A 22,244-nucleotide genomic window follows, 5' to 3' on the forward strand; every position below is an offset into this window, starting at 1 on the left:
ATTGGAAAACTACCTGTATCACTTAATATTTACTCACTTTAAAATTGCAAACGCTGGAAATAGAGATTGCGAAACTGTCTTTGTACCTTAGATTAATTATAAAAATAAAAATATGAATTATTTTTTATTATCTAGCCTCATCAAATATAATCCCTAACCATTTCTAAGCAATTTACTACTATATTACTTGCTCTGTGGCATTTTCCCTACTTTAAAGGCAATCTGTGTGAAACTATATAATAACTTCAGTTATTTCTATTTGGTATGCGTTTCAATTCATACAAATATAAATCCAAAGAGCATACTAATTATTCCACCTGCTTAAAGAGAAGATAAACATGGGCTTCTTATTTCTATAATAATATTGTCTTAAATCATCTCAATTTTTAATTGCATCAAACACAGGCAACAAAATACTACCTAAAAACCTTTTAGCTAGACCTTATAAGTGTCTGTGACCTAGTACTATGAATATTTTTTTCAACTCAGATACGTGCTTTGTACCCAGTTTGCCATTTCAGCAATCAGATCCATAAATCATTAAGATCCAGACCAATCCAGACGATCCAGACCACATTTTTTTATACAGGGTTACTTGTAACTGGACGTATTCCCGTCAAGAATAGATCGGGGAGCTCAAATGCAACAAATTTAACCCCCTATATGTATATCCGAAAGTTAACGGTTTTCGATTTATATTTAACTTTGTGATTTTTGAAAAAATATCAACTTTTACCCCTTTTTGACATTATTTAAAAAAAATGGGTGGTAAAATGTTATCAAACATATTTTTTTCTAGTAGAGGACTTAGCAACATAACATAATAACCCATAAACATATCAATAAATGCTTAATAAGTAATCGTTAAAAATAAACATATTTTTGATTTATTTGCATAAACTAACGTCACTCGAGTTAAAGTGCTACGCAGCTTAAAAAGTCACTATGAAGCTAAACGTACAAATTACTGATAAAACTTCCTCATCTAATAAGCTATGCAAAAAGATATAATAGTCAATATTTAAGCGCCTAAAAATAATTTTAAATCTTTTTTAACTTGACAAAGGTAAGCTGAATCTTAAAACGGAGTAGAATTACTTTGAAAAGAAAAAAAAAAACAAATGAATGCAGGAACATTTTTTTATTTTATTTACCTACACATCATGTTCAATGTGTGACCCTCTATTCCTGATACATGTGCGGACACGTTTTCGCACTTCGGTTTTTGTTATTCTTGAAGAAAACGAGTTCCTCAATTGGTCTGCTGCGTGAATAATTTTCTCCCTCAATTCTTCTATAGATCTGATTGGTGTCACATAAACCAAGTCCTTCATATGACCCCAGACATAAAAATCTAACGGCGTTAGGTCGGGACTTCTTGCAGGCCATGGCACTGGTCCACCTCTGCCTATCCACCTGTTAGGGTAATTTGCATCTAGCCACTGCCTAACACTAACGCGATAATGAGCTGGGCATCCATCATGTTGAAACATTAAATTATTTCTAATATCCTCAGGTACGCTGGTCAACAGTGCGGGTAGCTCGTTTCTTAAAAAATCTTCATAATGTTGACCATTTAAGTTCTGGGGCAAGAAATGTGGGCCAATCAATTTATCATTAATAACGCCCATCCACACGTTTAGTGAAAATCTTCGTTGTGATGCAGTTTCTTTCAGTTTTTTCGGGTTTTTTTCTTGTTTTGGCGCCCAGTAATGCAAATTATGAAAATTTGTTATGCCGTCCTTGTCAAATTTGGATTCATCGGTCCATAAAATGTTTTTTAAAAATTCTTCATCTTCCGCGTCGGCATTGAGTATGTACCGACAGAATTCTAATCGCCTTGCTGGATCTCCTTCTTCTAGCGTTTGCACAGGCTGGTAATGGTAGGGATGTCGACCCGATAAATGTACAACAGACCAAACTTTCCACTGTGATATACCTAACTCCCGTGCAACGATATTTGTTGACGTATTAGGATCATTAATAAAGCGTTGAATGATCTCTTCTTCGTCATTTGCAGTATATCGCCGAGGTCTTCCGGTATCAATTTTTCGTACTTGTACGGAGCCAGTTTCAGATAATCGTCGATAGGTTGATGAGAACACTGTTACATGTGGAATCCTTCGGTCAGGGAAACGGCGTTGGTATTCTCTCCGAGCTTCGGCAGCGTTGCCGTCACAAAATCCGTAACAGTACATTATGTCTGCGTATTCATTATTGGAGTAAGTAGCCATAGTCAGTCTAGATCACGCACACTACAAATGTGAAATAATCCGAGGAAGTAACACAAAACGATAGAAAATATGGGAATATTAGCCAGATACCAAACAATACGTGCTAACGCAAAGTAAAGTTGAAACTAACTGACTAGTGTTGCCGCTCGATAGTCCACTATCGATAGTCTATCGATTAACTATCGATAGTTGGGGAAAAGCAATAGTATCGATAGCACTATCGATACTATCGATAGTGTCGATACTATCGATAGTATCGATAGTCCTATAAGCGTAAATACTATCGACACATAGCAATACCATCGATAGTATCGATACTATCGAAGCTCAATATCGAACGAACTATCGATACTATCGATAGTGTCGATACTATCGAAGCTCAATATCGAACGAACTATCGATACTATCGATAGTGTCGATACTATCGATAATATCGTCCCATCGATAGTGACCTTTTTCTCGATAGTATTGCTTTATCAATAATATTATAGTGGATGACAGAGAACTAGATGTTTGGTTATAATACTTTTCAAGTTATCTATTGGCGCTTTGTACAATCCATTTTTTTTAGTTCGTTAATTCGTAATCCAATAAGCCACGTACATTTGTGCATAGTTAGTGTCTTCTAATTTAAATTGACCCATTATACCAAGAAATCGTGAACAATACTATTGCACAATTTACTACTATCGATAGCTCAAAACTATCGATAGTATCAGTACTATCGATAGTATCGATTGTAGTTGCAATATTCAGTAGCAATAGTATCGATACTATCGACAGTATCGATAGTATAGCAACTATTGGCAATCAATACTATCGATTTTATCGATACTATTGCAGTTCATCAATAGTATTCCATGATTAACGCTATCGATAGTATCGATAGTATCGATAATATCGATACTATCGATAGTGCTATCGATATTCTGACTTATTTTCAAGGTCAACTATCGATAGTCAAACTATCGATAGTTCGGCAACACTATAACTGACTGAGACAAGGCACATATTTATGAGTTTCAAATAGAAGTGTACCCAAAACACACACCATCAATAGGAACAACCAATCAGGGCCTTGTTTGCACGTGAAAAAAACTCACTCAGGTAGAAAACCGGTCGTCATAAAAAATACAGTGGATACTCTGTCATGTCTGTTACAGCGCCAATAATGATAATAATTATTTTTAGGCAGTTAAATATTGACTATTATACCTTTTTGCATAGCTTATTAGATGAGGAAGTTTTATCAGTAATTTGTACGTTAAGCTTCATAGTGATTTTTTAAGCTGCGTAGCACTTTAACTCGAGTGACGTTAGTTTATGCAAATAAATCAAAAATATGTTTATTTTTAACGATTACTTATTAAGCATTTATTGATATGTTTATGGGTTATTATGTTATGTTGCTAAGTCCTCTACTAGAAAAAAATATGTTTAATAACATTTTACCACTCATTTTTTTTTAATAATGTCGAAAAGGGGTAAAAGTTGATATTTTTTCAAAAATCACAAAGTTAAATATAAATCGAAAACCGTTAACTTTCGGATATACATATAGGGGGTGTTGCGGACGGCGATTACATAGACGACGGCGTTGCCGAGCTACAGGCAACGGGGAGCGCGCCTATGTAATGCGCGCTATACCCTCTGGTGCGGACGGCAACTACAGGGACGACGGCGGCGCCGAGCGACGGGCAACGGGAGCGCGCCTATGTGATGCGCGCTATACCCAGCGAAAACGGCACCGGGCCGCGGTAGTGGGGTCGAGTGGGCGGGGCGTATTGTGCCCTTACGCTCAAGTTGCTCATTATACCCACTGTTAGTTTTAAGTAGGATAGAAATGTACTTAAGCTGTAAGATTTGTAAATATTGTATGGTACTACCGAATAAATCACCTTGGAAATCGCTGCGAGTTTTAATCAACAAGTGGGAACCTCTGCGCCTCAACCCTATTCAAGAACATACAGTCCACTGACCGGGGCTATAATTAATAGTGCCTGGTCCATCGACGCGCCGGATTTTGTTGAAGCAAACTTCACTGCGAAGACGACGTGCTTATTAAGAAGAAAGAAGATAATACGCCGAGCTACGAACGTTGCGTATCTTCAGTCTTAAGCACAAGACACTCAGCCGAACGACGACTGCGCTGCGTGTCTACGAGGCTGATTTATCTAACGCGGTTTACCGCGGCTGTGTGTTAGCCCACCTAACGGTGCCAAACGGGCGCACGCAGTTAACGCCGCAAGGCGGGAGTGACTGTTCGAACGCAGTCACCAGTTCGCATCCAACGCGACTGTACAGTTCGACTTCGCCGGTAAGGCGCGAGATCGTGTGAGGGCCGGACTGTAGGCACGCTGACGGGGCAAGGTGTTCCTCCTTGTCCTCGAGCAACCTCACGCACTTGCGTCCTCTGCTGGGTAGTTCCTTCCTACCTCATCCACCTTTTCCATTCTCACGGTGAGCGAACACTGTTGCTACAGCACCTCGCCGTGGGCTGTTAGGGCTGCTAGGGACGTTAGGGACGTTAGGGAAGATGATGACCCGCAACCGACCGAAGAAGACAGACGAGGCGGATGCAGCGGCCGTTACACATACAAGACCGCCCGCATCACCGTCTGAGCTACGTGAAACGACGACGACAGCACCCGCAGAAACAGAAACGCGAGTAGACGACACTCAGTCACAGGCCTCAGTCAGAACGACGAGATCTGTGAGATCGCGAATGAAGGAAGCACAAGCAGAAGCAGGAAGCAAGCTACTAGCGCTCGAAAAGAAAATGATAGCGCTCGAAAAAGAGCAAATACTTAAAGAAATGGAAGCGAACATTGCGAGAATTGCTGACGACGCTAGCGTTGTTGACAGAACGGACGCGCTACCGATAGAGTCAGAAGATCGAGTACAAGACTGGCTCAAAAGACACAGCCAAGAAGCGACCGCTATACCACAAAGACACGGTGACGCCCCTTTTCCAACACGGGGGGAGTCATCGCGACAAGTCGCGTGGACTAAAGATACGGTCGGGCAACGTAGAGATGAGTCACCCGTCGTAGAACACGACACAACGAAAGTCGGAACACCGAGAGCAAGATCCCGAGATCGCGGGATAGAAAAGCTAACCGAAGTCTTTGAGGAGCTGACGAGACAAAGGCCGCCTCCAAGACAAGGCTTCGATTTACCTCAGTTCAATGGAAACGTAACAGAATGGCTGTACTTCAAGGCCGCGTACGAGGACACGACGCGACTGTACAAATACACAAACATTGAAAATCTAGCCAGGTTACGTGCTTGTTTAACGGGAGCCGCACGCGACACTGTTGCGGTTCTATTAAGCACAACGAACGATCCTGAGCTAATAATGAGAACGCTTAACCAATGCTATGGTCGACCCGAAATAATTATCGACCGTGCAATGGATGAGATTAAGAAGCTGCCGCGACCCGGCACGACGGCTGTAGAACTTAACCAATTCGCCGTGAAAGTACAAAATATAGCTTGGCTGTTAAACAGCATAGAGGATAGAAGCTACGTTAATAGTACGATGCTCGTCAGAGAAATATTAAATAAATTGAGCCTGCACTATCAAGCACGGTGGACGGACTACGGTCAAGCACATGGCACGACATATGAACCCATATTTCTCACATTGTCGAATTATCTCATCAAAGAAGCGGATCTACAACTTACATACAACTACAGTAAGAAGACAGAGACAACAACAGTTGAAAAAAGAGAAAGTCGACCGCTACGCCGCGCGAACATTTATGCGACTAATAATGATGATAAAAAGATAAGTTGCTTATGTTGCGGGCGCGAGCATGAAACACCAAAGTGCAAAGAATTTGCAAATATGTCGCTAAGTCAACGTTGGGAACGAATGAAGAAGGCGCGAGCCTGTTTTCAATGCATTGTTAGCACGCACCTGCGATCCCGGTGCAAGCATAAAAGGTGCGACATAGACGGGTGCGATAAACCGCATCACCCGATGTTACACGAAGAAAAAATAGCGATCGAAGAGAAACCGACTGAAGTTGTACTCTCGACTACTATTAACAGCAACAACCAAGCTGTTTTATTAAAAGTATGTCCGGTGTATATAAAATCGGATGGCGAAAAGCAAATCAAAACATATGCTTTATTAGACGAGGGATCAACAATATCATTGATCGACGAAGACCTCGCACGAGAGCTTGAATTAAACGGACCTACGCAACCCCTACGAATAAGCGGGGTGGGGGCGTCAAGCGACATTATGAACAGTAGATCGGTGCAAATTAAGATAAGCCGACGAAACAATGGAGCGTCACACGCGATCCGTGTGCGAACAATGACAAACCTAGCAATAGGTGGACAAACAATAAGCGCGAACACGCTGAAATACGATCATTTAAAAGGATTGCCTTTGAAAGACGTCATCGGTAAAGTCAAACCGAAGTTGTTAATCGGGTCCGATAACTGGGACTTGATTATATCAAGAAAGCTGAGAACCGGCAAACGTGGCGAACCTGTAGCGTCACTCACACGACTAGGGTGGGTCATACACGGCACCACACCCAAAACAACATTAAGTCGTGAAAATGTGTTACATACGTATGAAAACGACGATGACTGCGTTAGTAACAAATCGTTGGAAAAACTAATGAAGAAAAGCTACGAAATCGACGCACTCGGTATAAAAGTAACACAAAGAAAATCGAGTGTCGACGAGCGCGCTATACGCATATTCGAAGAAACGGCACGTCGCATTAACGGACGTTTTGAAGTAGGCCTGCCATGGCGAACCGATAAACCTACGCTGCCATTAAACTACGAAATGGCTAGAAAAAGGTTAAAATCCATTGAGAACAAAATGGATCGATGCGAAGAATTCAAACATGCATACACGGCGGAGATTCAAAATCTTATTAACAAGGGATACGCCGCACCGGTAACAAACGATGACTTACCGGCGACTACTACATGGTATCTCCCGCACTTCGCAGTCGTTAACCCAAACAAGCCGGGAAAACTCAGAGTAGTGTTCGACGCGGCCGCAAGAGATAAGGGCGTCTGCTTAAATGACGAGCTGCTAGACGGCCCCGACTTACTTCAGTCACTGCCGGGAATACTCTACAAATATAGAGAAAATGAAGTCGCAGTGACGGCCGACGTTAAAGAAATGTTTCTTCAAATTAAGATTAGAAAACAAGATCAAGGCGCGCAGCTTTTCCTTTGGCGAGGCGATGATAGAACGAGCCCTCCGAAAACGTTTAAAATGACTTCAATGATATTTGGAGCTCGTAGTTCGCCATTCATCGCACACAGCGTTAGAAACAAGAACGCTGAAGATTTCCGATTATCGCATCCGCTAGCATATGAAGCGATAACGAAAAATCATTATATGGATGACTTCGTCGATAGCTTCAGGACCGAAGACGAAGCTATACAAACAATCAAGGAAGTCATACATGTGCACGCCCACGCTAGCTTCACATTAGCTGGGTGGAGTAGTAATCGCGACACGGTGATACAACACACGCCGTTCGACCTGCGAACACGGGCGACCGCGAGTCTAGTGGCCACTAACCACGATATGAATAAGACATTGGGAATGGTGTGGATCCCGCGAGAAGATAAACTTTCTTTCAACACATGTTTAGCGAGGATTCACACCGACGTGAAAGAGCGCCGTCGACCTCCTTCAAAGAGGGAAGCGCTAGGAACGGTGATGTCAATCTTCGACCCGCTGGGACTCATAAGCTATTATACAATCACGGCCAAAATAATACTTCAAAATTTATGGAGGCTGAAGCTTGATTGGGACGAGCCCATACCGGCAGAAGACTACGCTAACTTCGATGACTGGCTGAAACGATTAAATGACATCACCAAGCTGCGAATACCACGATGGTACGGCAATACGGGGGGAGTTAAAGTCGAACTCCACGTTTTCTGCGATGCCTCTGAGCAAGCGTACGCAAGCGCCGCCTACTGGCGCTCCGAAGAGCCGAACGGAAACGTACGCATAGCGCTGATATCTGCTAAAGCGCGAGTAGCGCCGTTGAAAACACAAAGCATTCCAAGACTCGAGCTGCAGGCCGCACTAATTGGCGTACGTCTTGCGTCCACTATACTAAAGGAGCATAGACTAGCCGTGGCGAGTCACACATATTGGACGGACTCAACAACCGTATTGCAGTGGATACGAAACGACAAAGCTCGTCACACTCCATTCGTGGCGAACAGGCTGGGTGAAATAGCTGAATTAACGAAGATAAATCAATGGCGGTGGGTGCCTACCGCCGACAATGTGGCGGACGACGCGACTCGTATCAATAACGAAGAAAAGAACGAGAACGACCGTTGGTTCACCGGCCCTGCTTTCCTACGCGAACCGAGGGAATCATGGCCCGAACAAGCACCATGGCTAGAAGTGGCGGCTGTGGAACATCACACAGCCACAGAACGAGCCGACATAAGACAGAGCGTACCGGACGTAACACGCTTTTCGAAATACGAGCGTTACGTGCGGGCAATCGCCTATGTATTAATGTTTATAAACCGAGCTAAGAAAATCAAGACGACGCTCGATACTAATTTGCTAGAAGAAGCCGAACGCTTAGCAATAAAAGCTTCACAACACGACAAGTTTGAAGAAGATATAGAAAGATTGACGAACAAAAAGTCAATATGTCGAAGCAGCAGACTAGCCAAGCTTGACCCCGTGCTAGACGAATACGGCCTCCTGCAACTGAACGGCCGCTTGAAGCACGCAGCCATACCGAACGTATGCAAGTTTCCCGTCATATTAGACGGCGGTCATCGCTTCACAAGACTATTAGTGCGAAGAGAACATGAAAGAGCGCTGCACGCGAACAATGAGCGTGTGGTTAATGACCTACGGCAGCGATATTGGATATTGCGAGTCAGACCGACAGTTAAGGCCGTAGCGAAGGAATGCTCGACATGTCGTATAAAGAAGGCCACGCCCACTATGCCGAACTTCGGTGACCTACCTGCGGAGCGGACCGAGGCATTCGTGCGACCATTCACAAATTGCGGACTCGACTATTTCGGTCCAATGACGATCACAATAGGACGCCGAAGAGAGAAGCGCTGGGGGGCTCTATTTACTTGCCTTTCAACACGGGCTGTACACATAGAGTTAGTCGGCGCTCTCACTACCGACTCTGCAATAATGGCGATGCGGCGTATGGCAGCGCGACGTGGGTGGCCGCGAGTTATGTACTCAGACAACGCAACTAATTTCCGCGGCGCCGATACTGAGTTACGTCGAGCCATTGAAGTATGGGAAAGTGAACTTAAAGACTATGGCCTACAGCAGCGAATGAACTGGAAATACATCACTCCCGGCGCACCACATCAAGGCGGCGCGTGGGAGAGACTTATTCGTTCTGTAAAGACTTCGCTTCTCGCCGTACTTTTCCAAAAAGAACCGCACGAAGAGATATTAATTACGCTGTTAGCGGAGGTTGAGCACACGATCAATGCTCGACCGCTAACACACGTGCCGGTGACACCAGAGGACCCGGAGGCACTCACTCCGAACCATTTTCTGTTGGGTGGCCCTTCCGACATGCCATTAGTAGGCGCATGTGAACATGTAACAAAAAGAACATGGAAGAAAGCTCAAGCGCTAGCGAACGAGTTTTGGCGGCGGTGGGTACGCGAGTACTTACCTACACTCAACCCACGCGGCCACCTGCGACGAAGCGAGCAAGAGCTAAAGGTCGGCGATATTGTCATTGTTGCCGACGCTGCGCTTCCAAGAAATGTATGGCCACGAGGACGAATTATGAAAATATTTCCCGGACCTGATGGGGAAGTCAGAAGCGTCATCGTGGAAACAAGAGGACACCTGTTAAAGCGACCGGTAACAAAGGTCGTCGTCCTTCCCGTTGAAGAGGCTGCGTCCCGAGGACTTCACCGGGGGGAGGCTGTTGCGGACGGCGATTACATAGACGACGGCGTTGCCGAGCTACAGGCAACGGGGAGCGCGCCTATGTAATGCGCGCTATACCCTCTGGTGCGGACGGCAACTACAGGGACGACGGCGGCGCCGAGCGACGGGCAACGGGAGCGCGCCTATGTGATGCGCGCTATACCCAGCGAAAACGGCACCGGGCCGCGGTAGTGGGGTCGAGTGGGCGGGGCGTATTGTGCCCTTACGCTCAAGTTGCTCATTATACCCACTGTTAGTTTTAAGTAGGATAGAAATGTACTTAAGCTGTAAGATTTGTAAATATTGTATGGTACTACCGAATAAATCACCTTGGAAATCGCTGCGAGTTTTAATCAACAAGTGGGAACCTCGGCGCCTCAACCCTATTCAAGAACATACAGTCCACTGACCGGGGCTATAATTAATAGGGGGTTAAATTTGTTGCATTTGAGCTCCCCGATCTATTCTTGACGGGAATACGTCCAGTTACAAGTAACCCTGTATTAAAACAAATTGTTGCTATATACAATAATTACAATATTTTTATATTTGTGTGATGTATACAGATATTGTATAAACACCTTTACTTATATTTAATCTGTACCAGTGGAAGATAAATCATTTGTAGTTTGTACTCACTTTGTACTCCATTCACTTTTCTGTAAATTATTTAACAATCATAATCATCTTTTATTATTGAATTACATAGTTTCTGTTTTTCAAAGTTATTCATGATATTCGTAAATGCTCTTCCTTCACAAGGATTCGCGATACTAGCGCCGCGTACAATTCACGACAGGAACTAAACTCCAGCCATTTTTGTGATGGCGGCATAGGATGGCGGCTGATATTTATAGATCGTAAGGGTGTTGTTAGAATTCAATAATAAATGCATTAAAATGGAGGAAACGAAGGTTATTTATTACATAGACGATGAGGAGACGCCTTATTTAGTTAAAATCCCAATATCGCCGGAGAAAGTTACGTTGTTGGACTTTAAAAACCAGTTGAACAGGCCGAATTATAAATTTTTCTTCAAATCTATGGACGATGACTTTGGTGTTGTGAAAGAAGAAATAGTGGATGACAACGCTCATCTGCCGTGTTTTAACGGTCGTGTAGTGTCGTGGTTAGTGTCCGCGGAAGGTTCGAATCCGTCAGATGGTGCATCGCAGTGCACTGACAGCAATGCTGGTAAAACGAAACCCAACCCTCAGGGAGCGCCGACGGCTCCCATAACTCGCGATACTTGTACTGACACGGACAGTACGATAAGCTCCAGGCCTGGGCACAGAGCGTCATGCGACAAATACAAGTACAGAGGCCTCAGGATCAACGGCCACTCGAAGTACAACCACGGGCTGGAGTACGAGACAGCTTCCGTGTTAAGTTCTGACTTGGATTCCACCAGCCTATTCGACAGCCAGTCGGAGATCACCACAACGACTGGCAGGCACACCAACGCGTCCGTCGACAGAGCGCTAACAGAATGTTCGAGCGTTTCACACTTGCAAGTGAGTTCCAGGAAGCGGCCTCAGCGACGGCGCAAAAGACCACAAGCTATGTCAAGAACATCTTCATACTCATCTATAACAGACTCCACGATGTCAATGCATATTATAACAGTGACTCTGAACATGGATACAGTCAACTTTCTGGGTATATCGATCGTTGGTCAATCGAACAAGGGTGGTGATGGTGGAATCTACGTCGGCAGCATAATGAAGGGAGGCGCAGTTGCTTTGGATGGTCGGATTGAACCTGGAGATATGATACTGCAGGTATGTAAACAACTAACTAATGTTTTCATTTTTATAACGGGCCATTACAGACAGTAAATGTAACTAATTATTAGTTATGTAAATAAGTACTACTACTACTACTACTACTTCAATGATGCAACAACCCAAAAAGGATCTTGGCCTCCGACACCAAAAGGTTCCAGGTTTCGCGCCTTAGCTTCCTGGTGTTGAAGTCTTCTACTTGAAGGATGATGTAAATAAGAGATGTAACAAATATTCATACATCTTAAACATTTTCAAAATTTAACACCTGTTTTACAATTATCTAGCTGTTCTTTTTTCATTAAATTACTTCTTTAACTACAAATAAAATTGAAACTTGACTATATTTTATGATTTATTGAATTACGTTCAGATTTTTATTTTTCCAAGAAGAAACTGCTGAAGATTAGGTTCAAAAATATCCTATATCGGATAATTAACTCTAAAGTATGTAAAGTGTAATTATATGCTTTAACTATGTTATAGTAACAGAGTAACATTCACATTCTTAATACATGTAACGATTCTCAATTGAGTTGATTTTATTATCATCAGTTATTACAATCAAGTAGGTTCTTAGTGCCTTTACGCATTAGCGGTTAACCGCAGGGGCGGCTAACCGCGTGGTTAGCCGCTTTCCCATTTTAATATGCAACCGCTTATGATTGTACGCACTAATCATAAAAGCGGTTGCATATTAAAATGGGAAAGCGCCTAACCGCGCGGTTAGCCGCCCCCGCGGTTAACCGCTAGTGCGTAAGGGCACTTAGAATATTCATTGATATCAAAACTTGTCTTTCTTTGGTAGTATCATTGATTGCATATCACTAGATAGTATAAAACAAAGTCGCTTTCTCTGTCCTTATGTCCCTATGCATGCTTAAATCTTTAAAACTATGCAACGGGTATTTATGTGGTTTTTTTTTAATAGATAGTTAGAGTGGTTACAAAGGAAGTTTTTAGTATATAATTTATTAAGTTTTAGACAAAGGGAGCGAAGCCGCGTGTGGAAAGCTAGTGTTATTATAATATGAAGAACAAAATCACTATCAATGTAGATTTATATTTATTTAGATGGTATGGTGGATTATAATTTTTATTTTAGATGGTATCACATTTAATCCAAACATCCTTAAGACGTTTAAAGAAACTGTAGACTTGTTTACGCGTAGCCTTTAGCACTTGGGGATCACATACTAATGGTGAAAGATTTTTTTTTATTTGCCCAGTGGTTCCTGAGATTAGCGTGGTCAAATAAACTCTTCAGCTTTAAATACTTGAATTTTGTGAATCATGATACAAGATAAGGTTGGAGTTCTTGGATTTGTGATATAATCTCTTTGTACATTACATTGGCTTAATTTTCCTTTCCTTATCATATTATCCTCATTTACTAGATAAAACTGTTATATAATTAGAAAGCATTTGCATCGAAAATGCTGTGATAACGTTTCTTCTGTACATGATTTGACAAAATATTTTATAGTATATTGAGAAATTAAAATTAGATAATTATCTTTTATCAGTATTCAGTATATTTTTTTTCTTACATATTACATACAAACTATATGACATTCTTGGATGCATGATTATTTTTATATATCTAATAGCTTTGCGCACGCGGCTTCGCCCACGTTTACAAAGAAAAATCCGCCTATTACCCGTACCTGTGTTATTTCCGGGATAAAACCTATCCAATGTGTTAATCAAAGTTTCCCTCTATATGTGTGCTTAATTTCATTTTAATTGGTTCAGTAGTATTTGAATGAAAAGGTTACAAACATACATACACATACATTCATCCTCACAAACTTACGCATTTATAATAATATTAGGATAGGGTAGGATAAGATAACTATGTACTATTCATATCAAAGTAATATTTCAACATTCCTACTTTAACTGTTGTTTGAAAACAACTGTGTCACACATTGTTTTATCATCAAAAATAAGTTGCAACATTTTTCATTGTCGCTCTGCCTATTTTGTCCTATTTCTTTTTGTCGTAGCATTATGTTATATAGAGTATAGACTATTGTTTTTCTAAATATTTGGACCATCCAACACAATAAGCATTATTAAATTAGAATAATGAGTTTATGAGATTAACATGTTCAAACAACCAGCTAAACAAACTCGTCATATCTTTACTAATTTAATAAATGGGAAAAAATTGTTTATCCATTTTTGTCACGATGTAACAGAGCGATTTTATATGATTTTTATCTATGGGTGGAGATAGTTAGGAGGCTAGAGAGTGATATATAATCTCATTCCCATTTTCCATTGATGAGTGAAACTGCGTTAAACAACTAATATCGGTATGTTGTAGCCTACTGAAGATGAATAATTTAAACAAACTTATATTTTCACATTATTATGTACTAGCTTACCGCCCGCGGCTTCGCCCGCTTTGTCTAAAACCTAATAAATTATATATTAAAACCTTCCTCTTGAATCACTCTATCTATTAAAAAAAACCGCATCAAAATCAGTTGCGTAGTTTTAAAGATTTAAGCATACAAAGGGACATAGGGACAGAGAAAGCGACTTTGTTTTATACTATGTAGTGATACGTAAGAAAAACATTGTGGCAGGAGATATCTAGACGATTTTTAGAGAAATATTGCATAGATACGACGACAGTAGGTATAACTATGGGTTTATACCTATGAGTTGAGGGTTCAACATCCTACTGTAAATTGGCAATGGCCAGATTGTATACAATCTGTCTCGTCTTGTTGGTCATACTATAGATTTGAACCATATAGTATGAAACTACATTCATCACAATGACTTCTAGGTGAACGACGTGAACTTCGAGGACATGACGAACGACGAGGCGGTGCGTGTGCTGCGCGAAGTGGTACAGAAACCGGGGCCGATCAAACTGGTGGTCGCCAAGTGCTGGGATCCGAATCCGAAGGGATACTTCACTATACCGAGGACGGAGCCCGTGAGGCCTATAGATCCAGGTGAGATTAAGAGACAATTAAACCTATTGATTTCTGATCATTTTTGAAGTGAAGCTTCTTTAGGCGCGTTGAAACTAAAATTTCAAAGTCGCGTCATGGAAATACCCTCCCGTCATGGAGTAAGGCGACGATTTTGGTTGAAAAGTTGCACTTCTGACACGTGTGCTCGTCATACACGCTCTTCTTTTTTCTTTGTATTTGTATTTTGTAAGCGTTTATTTTTTATACCATCTGTAGATTTTAATAGCTAATCAAACAATTCCAGGTGCATGGGTAGCGCACACGCAAGCGCTCCGCGAAGCATATCCCCCACCCCCGCTATCCACGCTGCCCGCCCCCACCATACCGGAGCGGGCGTCCGACGCGGGCTCCATACCGGCACACGAGCCGCAGCTGTCGGTCGGCATGGACATGGCGCTCGTGGTGCGCGCCATGCTGCGGCCGGACTCGGGTGAGTCGTGTGTATGTGTGTATGTACATCCGACGCGGTCTCCATACCGGAGATCGTTGGATGGCTGGATGTTTAGATCGTCGTTAGTATTTGAGTCGGTAGCTCTTAAATACAAGTATTGGGAGTGGAGAGGCGAGTGGATGTTTGGTTGTATGCTAGATTTTGGCTGCTAACAATTTCATCCAAATGTTGTCATTGTTATTGTATGATTTATTACTTAAATATAGTTTGTAAGTAAGGTTTAGGGCAATTATTCCCCTTATATAATTAGTTTCTTTCTACATTGCAGGCTTAGAAATCCGCGATCGCATGTGGCTCAAAATAACCATACCGAACGCGTTTATCGGCGCGGACGTTGTTGATTGGATACTACAGCATGTGGCCGGTATAGCTGACCGGCGGGACGCTAGGAAGTACGCTTCGCATATGCTCAAAGTGAGTGTATACACACACCTAAAATACAAAACTTATTATTAAATTGTAATACACACACACACTTACACCTAAAATATAAGACACTAGCTGTTCGTATGTTCCTTCTCAGGGTCTAAAGATTGTCTGTGCCAAATTTCATCAAAATCGGTCCAGTAGTTTATGAGCCTATTCATTACAATCAAACAAACAAAGTTTTCCTCTTTATAATATTAGTGTAGACATACAAAAGTGCAAAAAACATACTCAAATATGTACTAGACCCTTATTTGCGCCTTTGTACTCATTAAATTAAAGTATGTACAAATCAACACTAGGTTCGATGATAGCACACTTATTTACGCTATTGAACCCAAAAAAGACAAAAAAATTACACAAATTTTACACTTCAATAGGACCATGAACCATACCGAACGTTTTACATGTCTACACTAATAATATAAAGAGGAAAACTTTGTTTGTTTGTTTGTTTGATTGTAACGAATAGGCTCATAAACTACTGGACCGATTTTTAAAATTCTTTCACCATTCGAAAGCTACATTATCCACGAGTAATATAGGCTAGGTTTTATATAGGAAATCCCACGGGAACGGGAACTATGCGGGTTTTTATTTGAAAACGCGGGCAAAGCCGCAGGCGGAAAGCTAATAGATAATAAAATATGCAGTCAGTATAGCCGACCGAGCCCAAAAAAATCGAAGTGAGTGAAACACACATCGACTCACGCTACATTCCTGTTATACTACACACACACAAGACACGCGCAATTTTTGACGTGACAACGTCTTATAATTCGATAGCGCCGGCTGCACGCACGAAAAAACATGACTCATGCGGCGTTACCTCGCTCTGAGGCGTTCCGTAAGGCTTGAAGTGCGAGCGAGAGCGCGGAACGAGCGACAAAGGAGCACAATCGGACGTTGTCACGTTCAACTATCGTCAGTAAACCGACTTTACAGACAATTTTTAACCAGCGTAATATCTACGGTATTTTATGTAATTCTTGTCCCATACACAGGCCGGCTTCATACGGCACACGGTGAACAAGATAACGTTCTCCGAGCAGTGCTACTACGTGGCCGGAGAGCTGTGTGCAGATATGGCGGCTCTTAGACTACGGGCGCCCGACTGCGACAGCCTCGCGAGTGATACCCTAGCGCCTCTGCCGAACCCCAAGTGAGTGACGCACACACACACACACAAACAACGCACACACACACTCAAACAACGCACACACACACTCAAACAACGCAAACGCACACACACAAAAAAAGACGTGTGGCACTCGGGGACCTATGCCTTCAAGCCACACCTCCGCCCGTCGGAGTGGGGAGCGTGAGGTTTTTTCGTTACGGAATTTCTTGATTCGGTCCCCGCGCTCAAGGCCCGCGATAGAAGCTATGCAATAGCTTAAAACGCACACACACTAAAAACTCACACACACACTGTGACAGCCTCGCGCCGCTGCCGAACCTCAAGTGACTTCCTGAACCTCGGACACACATTCGTACACAATAATACATATTAATGTCCCACGGTTACAATATTTATTTTTTATATATATTTATTTAAATTTTGTATCGTTTTTTTTTCCAGCATGATGGGCCCCGGTTACATGGCGTACGCTGGCTCGTACGGCTACCAGCCGATACCGTTCAAGTACAGCTCGTGCGTGACCAGCGAGCACACTATATATGGGTGAGTCGCATCGTTTTCGGTTTAGCTGTTTGTATTATGCACATTATTGTAATTAACTTATAGTAACTTGTTATCATGCGGTAATATACATGCATTGTGAGTTTTGTGACATATTAGGATTTTTTTGCCCCCTTCTTGTGTATTTGGTACGTGGTTTAATTTCGAACGTGTAAAATGCTTTTATTTAATGTTTCTATATGTGAGTTTCTATTCCAATATTCACAGGCTGTCCAATTTACAATTATTTATAAACTAGATTTCCGCCCGCGGCTTCGCCCGCGTTTGCAAAGGAAAACCCGCATAGTTCCCGTTCCCGTGGGATTTCCGAGATAAAAACTATCGTATGTGTTAATCCAAGTTACCCTCTATATGTGTGCTACTCTTTCACGCAAATGCTACTGAACCGATTACAATGAAATTTAGCACACATATAAAGGGTAACTTGAATTATTGCACACATTGGAAAGGTTTTATCCCGGAAATCCCACGGGAACGGGAACAATGCGGGTTATTTTTTGTAAACGCGGGTGGAAAGCTAGTCCCTACTAATATTATAAATGCGAAAGTTACTCTGTCTGTCTATCTGTTACTCAATCTCGATCTCGATCGATCTCAATCTAAACTACTCAACCAATTTGCATGAAATTTGGTATGGAGATATTTTGATACCCGAGAAAGGACATAGGCTACCTTTTATTGCGAAATATGTACCACGGGCGAAGCCGGGGCGGACCACTAGTATTGTATAAAATTTGAATTTATTTACAGGTATAATCGCGAGGAGAGCGTTCTCTCCGGCAGCGGGGGCTCTAGCGCAGGCTCTGACCATCTCACCGCGAAGGAACCCGCAGGTAAATGGAGATATTTATTATTATTACTAGCTTACCGCCCGCGGCTTTGCCCGCTTTCTCTAAAACGATTTGAGATTTAAACTATCCTATCTCTCAAGTTGGATCGAACTGCACATGGTGTGTGAATTTTATTATAATCGGTTAAGTGGTTTAGGAGTCCATTGAGGACAAACATTGTGACACGAGATTTATATATATTAAGATTGAGAAAAAATTCTAAAGAAATGTGCTAAATATTTCAGAATTAAATTTTGTACTTCTTATTTTAATGTAAGTATATAGATGACTTTTAATGTAAGAAGAATCATGTCTGTTTATATAAAAGAAATAAAAATAGCGTTAGTTGTTTCTGCCTTTAATTTTAATTTTTAGGTTACATTAGATTACGGAAATTAAAAGTTTTTGTCATGTATATTTTTATATTAATTTTACAAAGACTCCACCAATAGAGTTGAGAAAGTCAATAACAAATTTTTGGAAATCCATAATTTGTCGATAATGACTTGTGAATTTTTTACGGGACTTAAATAAATTTTGACAACAAATTTTTAATTTACAAAATCTTATTGAGGTTAACATTAAAGACGATGCACTTAGCGGTACAGATAACACTTAGTGGTACACACGATGAACTTAGCGGTGCAGATAACGCTTAGCTGTACAGACGATGCACTTGGCGGTACAGGTAGCACTTAGTGGTACAGACGATGCACTTAGCAGTGCAGAAAACACTTAGCGATACAGACGATGCACTTAGTGGTACAGATAACACTTAGTGGTATAGAAAATGCACTTAGCGGTACAGGTAGCATTTAGTGGTATAGATAACACATAGTGGTACAGACGATGCACTTAGCGGTGCAGATGATGTAATACGCGGTACAGACGATAGAAAATGCAACATGCAAAGATACGGCGTTTGATGGCGAGCTTGTGGGCCACGTGATTATATATTAATACTTAACATTGAGAGGGGGGGGGGGGTGAGGAGGAGCACCTATTTGAACACCCATTATACTTATTTTATTTGTTTTTGAAGTTATACTTCTTTTGGCGCAATGGAGAAAAATGATGAATATTTACGATACGCGCGCACAAACATAAACCTAAAATTAACAGCATGAAGTTACTTCTAGGTGATATGAAAATTGATAACTATGTTCAAGTTGCATATTCTAGTATTTTTTCCATACGCCAAAGAAGTATAACTTCTAACGCGTGTACATAAGTACACACACTCTTTTTTTTTTCAGCGAACCGCGAGGGCGAAGTGAAGTCCACATCAAGCGGATCAGGCACGAGCGTTGTAGAGGGTGGTGGTGGAGGCGGTGGGGGGGGCACGCGCCGGTCGCACTCGAGCGGCTCCGAGCGCGCGCACGAGCGGCCCGTGCTGTTCCTATAGCGGTGAGCGTGTAGAGGTTTCACTTCTGACACATTTTTTTTTAACCGACTTCAAAAAAAAGGAGGAGGTTATCAATTCGGCTGGTATATTTTTTTTTTGTATGTACACCGATTACTCCGAGGTTTCTGAACCGATTTACGTGATTCTTTTTTTGTTCGATGCGGGATGGTGTCGAATTGGTCCCATAAAAATTTTATTCGGATAGGCCCAGTATTTTATGAGCATTTTTGTCTGTAGGTATTTGTAAATTTTGCAAGTGCAAGTTTGAAGTCGGTTGTTTTTAACGCAGTTATCACTTGTGAAGTGAAAACTTCTTTAGCGGCGTTGGGTATAAAATGTTAAACTCGCGTCAGGACATGTGGCCTGATCGAAAAAGCGTAAGACGGATTTTTTTTTTTAGCCCTTATATTCCATGCGTAAGACGGATACCATTCCAAAATATCAAACATGCTGAACGTTAATAATCAAGTTTTCACTTCTGCCGGCACTCCCGGAGTGCAACCCGTCTTTTTTTTTGTAAGGTGTCTCTCAATGTTAGCCAGAAGGGCTTCTACATTTTAAAGCGGACGCGGGGGTGAACTGAAGGTTCACCCTGGTAGCGACATGCACAAGGGCGTCCCCCCGCCACGGGGACCACGAACCTCGGCTTGAGCTGTCGCTTGAGTGGAGGAGGCCAGAAGGGCCCTAATCGGACGGGATTCTGACACGTGTGCTCATTGGCACACACATCTGTATTTTTTTTATGCTATTGCATAGCTTCCGAAGAAGAGAAATTCCGTAACGAAAAGGCCTCACGCTCCCAATTCCGACGCGCGGATGTGTGGCTTGAAGGCATAGCATGCAATAGCATTACCGCGGCAGTCCCCGAGTGTCACACGTCGTTTTTTTTTTATATTTTGACAGCCATAAGGGCGGCCGTACACGGCTTCAAGCAGTTGAGACCGACGGCTTGAAGCCGCGACCGCGTGTTGAACTATGGACATTCATTCACTGCCGTACACGGACTGCTCGAGCAGTCGCGACCGCTTCAAGCCGTCAACTGCGCGGTTTGTAGCGACGGCTCGAGCAGTCCGTGTACGTTTATCTTTAAGATTCGTTTAGCCTTGTGTTATTTAAATTTTAAAGTGGTGAAACTAACATAATATTATTTTCTCTGTTTTAATTGATGTTTTTATGTTCTACAAAAAAATATTTTTTTTTTTCTCTTTTCAGGACGCAGTTATAAAATGTCCGTTACTGCCAAATAAGATAGTTTTATCCGTATTAATGTAGATTAAGCGAAATAATTCATTATTATATTAATAATATAATTATTATTCGGCCGGTTATACACCGGCGACATTATGCCATTATTTTGTATAGTTTTTTTATTTTACTTTTAATGTTTTTTTTTGAGGGGTCAAATTTTTATCTGTAATTTTTTGGAAATAACCATTTTGTAAGTGTATTTTTTTTGCTAATGTAGTAAGTACAGGAAACCGTGTTGTTTTTTGTAACTCATTTTTGAAATTGTTTTTCATAAATATGATATAACTGCGTAATTAATTCTCAATAAATAAATTTCAATATGTATTTATTAAATTAATTTGCGTATTTAATATTAGTGACAGTAATTAATACACATTCACATGTACTAAGCCAAGTTTTTATACTTTTCTATATAAATATGATAAAAACAAGGGAATTGACAAGGTTTTACGTGCCATTTTTTAATTTCTATCTATTGACCCCGATCGCGAAATATTGTCTAAATTATAATTATTTGTTTATATTATTTATTCGATTTGGATACTTAAATCTCATAATGCGTGTAATGTGTGTCTGTCTCGCTCTGACACCGGTCTTTATATGAGAATGAAAGAGACAGATAATTCAAAGGAGTAGATTTGTGGAAGATCGTTTTTTCATTAACGCGAAGCTTTTGAAACCATTTTAAAGAACGTATATTTTTTTTTACATTTTTTACACAGAGGATCACTTAAATATTATTCTGGAATTAAAAAAATCTAGAAAAAGAAAAAAAAATTTTCCTTTCCAATTCTGTAAAAAAGAATTTGTGCGTGTACTAGTGTTCACACGCAATAAGTGAAACTTCTTTATGACCTTATTTTTCAAAAAATGATTTACAGAAACACGTCAAATCACGCGTGGTAGGGATAAGAAAAAGATGGCGCGTAACGGAAAAATGTTACACTAAATTTTTTTACAACCCCCATAATGAAGTTTCACTTCAAAAATTCTCCGCGCAATAAAATATGATATAGATTCTGATTTTCATAAAATAAACTATGTATAATGAGATTTAATTATTTAAATTTAAATGTATTCTATGTTTTAAGGCATTGATATAATACCCATATTTAATATGAATAGACGTTCGTAAATAGTGAAATTTGATGTATAAGTTATATTAAGTTATATGTGCAAGTATGAAAATATCCAAATATTAATATGAACCTAGATACCCTAAGTTG

General features: G+C 41.2%; 2 protein-coding genes across 2 annotated transcripts; both read left to right on the plus strand.

The window, feature by feature from the left end:
- Window positions 1-4,770: 4,770 nt before the first annotated feature.
- On the plus strand, window positions 4,771-10,242 carry LOC123702550. The gene has a single exon (XM_045650326.1). It carries the CDS (start codon window positions 4,771-4,773, stop codon window positions 10,240-10,242), a length of 5,472 nt encoding a protein of 1,823 aa, XP_045506282.1.
- A 776-nt stretch (window positions 10,243-11,018) lies between these two features.
- LOC123702493 (segment polarity protein dishevelled homolog DVL-3) lies at window positions 11,019-21,160 on the plus strand. Its single transcript, XM_045650271.1, has 9 exons — window positions 11,019-11,957; window positions 14,764-14,935; window positions 15,201-15,386; window positions 15,676-15,821; window positions 16,838-16,995; window positions 17,416-17,517; window positions 18,286-18,368; window positions 19,622-19,772; window positions 20,983-21,160. The coding sequence occupies exons 1-8, from the start codon at window positions 11,076-11,078 to the stop codon at window positions 19,768-19,770; spliced, it is 1,878 nt and encodes a 625-aa protein (XP_045506227.1). The 5' UTR covers window positions 11,019-11,075; the 3' UTR covers window positions 19,771-19,772; window positions 20,983-21,160.
- Window positions 21,161-22,244: the final 1,084 nt, after the last annotated feature.

This window comes from Colias croceus, chromosome 23, assembly GCF_905220415.1.
Source record: "Colias croceus chromosome 23, ilColCroc2.1".
In the NCBI taxonomy this organism is placed as follows: Eukaryota; Metazoa; Arthropoda; class Insecta; order Lepidoptera; family Pieridae; genus Colias; species Colias croceus.